This window comes from Gavialis gangeticus, unplaced genomic scaffold, assembly GCF_001723915.1.
Source record: "Gavialis gangeticus isolate Ggan-Ray unplaced genomic scaffold, GavGan_comp1, whole genome shotgun sequence".
NCBI lineage: Eukaryota > Metazoa > Chordata > Crocodylia > Gavialidae > Gavialis > Gavialis gangeticus.
The window spans coordinates 60,309,248-60,314,749 of NW_017728992.1; the positions used below are offsets into that span (position 1 = coordinate 60,309,248).

General features: G+C 38.3%; 1 protein-coding gene across 1 annotated transcript; it reads right to left on the reverse strand.

Moving 5' to 3' along the window:
- Positions 1-2,144: 2,144 nt before the first annotated feature.
- NHLRC1 (NHL repeat containing E3 ubiquitin protein ligase 1) lies at positions 2,145-4,931 on the reverse strand. The gene has a single exon (XM_019523216.1). It carries the CDS (start codon positions 4,883-4,885, stop codon positions 3,683-3,685), a length of 1,203 nt encoding a protein of 400 aa, XP_019378761.1. The 5' UTR covers positions 4,886-4,931; the 3' UTR covers positions 2,145-3,682.
- Positions 4,932-5,502: the final 571 nt, after the last annotated feature.

The window sequence follows — 5,502 nt, forward strand, 5'->3', positions numbered from 1 at the left end:
ATCAATCTGCACTTAGAACTAAAGATTTAGGGAGGTGTTGGGAATTCTGTACCTAAAATTTAGTTTGATGCAAATTGTCAGAGTATGTGATACACAGAGAAGTATACAAACTTTCATTGTATTTAATGAAGGAACAGTTATTATAGTTAGAGTCTGGTAGAAGCACCTTGAACAGATTTTAACTTATTCCCTGTGCCAGCATACAGTCAAGTGGATGAGAAATCCCAGGTCTGAAACACATTTTGATGTTCCCTAGTATAACAGCCCACCCATTTTGAAGGTGCACCTCTGATCTTTAAAATATAAATTGCCCATTTTAACTAGTTCATATGCATGCTTGCATTTGACTTCTTACCCACTGTCATTCCTTTCTATTAGCACCATAAATTTATGGTACTGAAATCATTGCAAAACTACAAGCTGTCTTCAGTTAATGGGACCAATATCTAATCCTCAGGCTTTAAAAAAAACTAAACACTGTGGTATCTTCTTTAAGATGATGGGCATTTAAATATATATATGCAGGAAGAGATGGGTAAGATTTTAAATTAAAATGTGCACAAACAGAAAGAAGAGTGAAAAAAACAAAATCAAGTTTACCCACATGATAGACCTCCCCCCAAGCTTACTGTCTCAGGACATTTCATCACTGAAAATATTTTTTCTAAGTGTGAAAAGATTTTGGCTTATTCCTACCTTCCCCCCCATGAATAGGGAAAAAATCCATGAATACAGGGGATATTCCACTTCAGGCAGTATTTTTTTTAAGTTTTAACACTGTGCTGCACAAGATATAAAAGAACATGTAGAATGAACACAATACACTTCAGTTACAGTGGTTATACCAACATTTAGCAACTGTGCCCAAAAGCTTCAAAAGACCTAAAGTAAGCATCACAGCCTAAAGGAAGTTGCTTAAATACATGTACACAGGCAATCTTGTAAGCCAGTTGGAGATGGACGTGAACAATCCTTATAATAAGGCCACTTATTTAGGTGCCTGTCTTTTAGGCACCCAAGTCTGGTCACTGAAGACAGGATTTTCACTGATTTCTACACCCAGTATTTTATCAGGCAAAGCAATGACAGTTATAACAAAAACAAAACTGTATCATTTGCAGAAAGAACGAACATCTGACAGACATCAGCTACAGTTAAGTATAGGCTGCAGGAGCCTACAACTCAGCCCTGTGCCTCCGGCTGTCATCTCCCTGCAGCTGCAGGGTGGGGACAAGGGAGAGTAGTGACAGGATGTTTGAATTTGCAAGCAAAATCAACTTCAAGCTGTTGTTTCTGTTCCTCTATCCTAAGAGACAAGAACATAACAAGTCACGCTTGCTTTTTGTGCATTTGTTTTGGATTTTAGAATAGGTTAAATGCTAGGGTCAGCATTTCACTTTCCAGCAAGTTGCCACTGTGACCCCATAGGTGCTGCAAAGTTTGTCCCTAGTCTATGAGCCAGAGAGTAAAGACAGATTCCTTCTGGAGTGTACTAAGGAGGCAGGGGAATGCCAGCTGATAGATCATGGTCTCAGTTTAGCAGTGTCCTGTATCACCCTTTTTACATATTACCAAGGTACTCCTCACACAATAGATATGTGGGTACTATCACTCACATTAAAAAATAATCAGCTTCCCAAAAGAGGAGGAACAGAATGATGCACCCTGTTTCTCTATACAATCAGATTGGAATCTCCTACAGATAGCTAGTTAAAAAAAAATCAGCTTTTGCTAGCAGCTGGCAAAGAGGTTGTTCTTATTTAGAGGAGCAGCAGTTTTCCTTGCATTAGTGTCATGACCTGCTGAGGGGAAGCCTGTCAGGGCCAGAGGAATTCCTGTTGCAGAAAATCCCAAAAGAAACATTTCTGGTCCCTCCCAAAACCTTTACTAAGTCACAGGCCAGGTGGTAAGGCTGGGAAAGACATATAGTCCAAATCCATACAGTCTCTTCAAGTATCAGGCCACCTTAGAACAGATACTGCCAAGGAAAAATGAATATACAGCACAACAGGTAGAGAAGAAGGATTATAACCACAATCCATAATAAAGTGAAAAGATTTTCCCAAATTGCCCATGATAGGAATGGTGCCATCCTATCATTATTAATATATCAGTGTGCCACTAATCAATTAAGCCTCTTTTTAAAATAGCTTCTATTTAATGGAGTTTTATATTTTTACAGATGTTAACATGACAGATAAAAAATACATTCATTTTCAAATAAGTGAAAAGTATCTCAATACTGCTTAATTTAATACTGTCACATTGACTACTGGTGCAATATTATCTAATAATCACTACCAGCTCTTGAAGCTAGCTCAAAAGGCTACTGAAGTTAATGGAAGGATTCCCCATTGACATCTTCAAAGGGCTTTGGTTCAAAGCCTACGTAGTAGTTTCACAGTCTGAAAGGCCAAAACTGCTGCTGCCACTATATTACTTATTTCAAAATATCCCATTTTTAGCAAAGAAACCTGAAAGGATTCAGTCAAGAGTCCAGTTACAATATTATCATTTCTGTTAAATTAATGCAATTATATCTTCATTTCTACTCTTCAGTGAAGCAACAGAAATGGTGACCAGAGATATGCAGATTAGCACGGATAAAATAAAGACTGAATCCAAATTTTGCTGTGCCTTTGCCGTCTCTACTTACTCCCATCTACACTCCTCAGTTCTGTTTGGTATGGAAGCAGGAGCACTGATATACTATTTGAAAGGCCAGCAAGAAACAACTTCAAACAAACACGGCAAATAGGAAGAAAAATAAAAATCTTGTCAAACCTTGAGATACTGTCTCCATAACAGATTATAAAAATATTTTTCAAATGAAGTCAGTGATCACGAAGAAGTGGTTTACTATGGAAAGTCGATCCTGGGAAATATCTAAAGAAAATGCCTAGTACTAACAGCAAAATCTTCCAAGTATTACTCTACTAATAATCTCAACTCTTATGATGAGACATGTAGGGATGAGACCATGAATCAGTCTTTAATCCCATTGGCCTCCAACACCAGTTTTCATGGTAGTTTCAGTAATCACACTGGAAGTCCTAGACTTTTACCTTCCATTCATTTCACTTAGGCTCCTTAAAAATTATAATGGATGCCAGTATGGACCTTAGTTGAATGTTGTCTACAATGATCCTGAACTGAAAGGCACTTTTCATCTCATCAAGCCAGTTCCCCTCCTATTAGAATTTATTAACATGAAAATTGCTGTATTTCCTCATGTCATTCTCTCAACTTACCCAACACATCAGATAAATTAGACACTAAGAAAGAAAACCAAAAGGTAAGACATCCTTTCCAGCAGTCAAAATAGCCAGGATTTCCCATTGTCTAGAACTACCCTTTTAAAAAATGTTTAGAACATCATTCTTTTTGTTCACACATGCACACACAAATCACAACTTCATTGTGTATAATAGTTTGGAAAAATGCAAAGTCATATGGTGGAAATCTCTGTCTTATGCTGCAGTAGACACTGTCACACAATATGCAGAAGTCAGAATTGGCAAGAATTTCACAAATCATACAGCACATCCATCCAAAAACCTAGCAGTTTCCTACAAGTTCATGGAAGGAACAAAAATGATGCAACTATCCAATAAAACCATAGCTTAGCTTTTTTAAAAGATGAAAATTGAATTAAATTACATTAGCAGGAATCAAAAATAGTTCAGCTAGTGGTATATATTTTTACTGAATGGTCACCATTGTCTAAGACAATCAGAGAATTGTTTGCTGTGTATGTCAATGCTACAGGGTAAGCAAGCCCTTGGGTAATTATGGGCTTAAAGACCGGAAACTCCTCAGGCTTCCCTAAGCACAATACAGCCTGGTTATAGACATCTGCTACTATGATATGTCCCTCTCTGTCAAAGGTCACAGCAGTGACATATATTTTGGAAGGAAAAAATAGGTTGAGACCAAAGCTATCGAGCTGGCCAATAAGCGTCATGTCAGCATTGAATATCTTCATCCTTGTACTGCTGTAGTTTGGTCCTCTAGCCAGAAGGTGCTCAATTACAGCAATAACCCCAGACAGCTGAGAAACTGCCACCTCTCTTGGATTGCATAGGTCTGACTGGGTCTTCTGAATCTTTTTTAGTTCCCCTTTTTTAAAATCAGCTGTCAAATGATAAAGGGCCCCTGCATTTGCATCAGTCAGAATAACTTTATTTTCAGGGGTGATATCCAAACCCCATGGTAAGTGGAAGGACCCTCGGATAACTAGCTTGCCTCTTCCATCAAAGTCAAACACTTTCACAGACTGATCCCCACTGTCTGTGACAACGACATGACCATCCAGTGTGACTGTTACATCAAGTGGGTATTTGATATCATTGCCTGCGTTGCCTCGTTCCCCAAACTGCTGTATACAGCTTCCACTCAAACCAAAGAGCTTAATCCTTTTCTTGCCATCATGTGCCACTACTACACAGCTAGATCTCTGACATACTGCAATCCCAGTTGGATTGATTAGCATTCCCCAGCCTCCAAAAGAAAGGCTAAACGTTAAGCCTGGAGATGTTGATCCAATTCCTTCGTCACTTGCCCCAGCTGTTGTTCCTGAAGTAGAAGGAATATTAGTTGCAGGTCGTAAGATCTCAGTTAGGTGCAGCAATGGTAAACAGTCACTTGTCTCAGACGACTTGCACACTCTTCGACAGAAAGGGCATTCCAGCCTAAAGTTCCTTGGATGTGCTAGTGAACACACACAATCCAGGCATATAATATGCCCACAGGGTAAGTTCCTTGGACGATGTTGTTTTTGGTGGCTATATTTTTCAAAACAGACCTTGCATTCAAGCAGACTGATCTCAGTTTCATTTACCAGCTCCATCATGATCTGCATTTTCTCAGAATCCTTGGCAGACATAGCTGCTGCTTTAAGAGGATTGTTGACTATGCTGTGTCAGCTGACGTTATCATCTGGTCACATTGGGTGGTCACAGGACCACTTACATCAGAGGTCTTTCCATGAATAATGATGCTATTTTGTTTCAAAGCATCTAGTTCCCTCTAAAGGAAGCTTTGGAAAATGCAGCTGGTTTATAAGATTATCACCGATATGTTTATGAATGAGAAGCTTCTAATCTCCTTTTTTTTCATGTATTTATTTGGAATAAGAATAGATCTAGAGCAACATTTGAATGGTAAAAAACAGTGTCATGTAACTTAATCCATGGTAATTTATCTATGTCAGAGTCCATGTAAGTGATCAGGAATCAATAAACCAGTAGGAAATAAACTAAAGACATCAAAAGCAGCTGGAGCTCTTACACCACCATGCTTGGAATAAACAACAAAAACATGTCAAAAAGAAACAAAGGAAAACATAAGCAGTTTTTAAGCTCAACTAATTATTGGATAAGTGTTAATATTAAAACTCTCAAAAAAAAAAAAGGATTTCTAGGAAATAGAAGAACATACTTACCTATACTTTCTTTTAACTGCAGTAAATTCCATGCTACAATACTGACAGAGAGCCTTGCT

Bases quoted from the DNA above. Each gene is read 5' to 3' on its own strand.
- NHLRC1 (XM_019523216.1), bottom strand. From the start codon at position 4,885: ATGTCTGCCAAGGATTCTGAGAAAATGCAGATCATGATGGAGCTGGTA.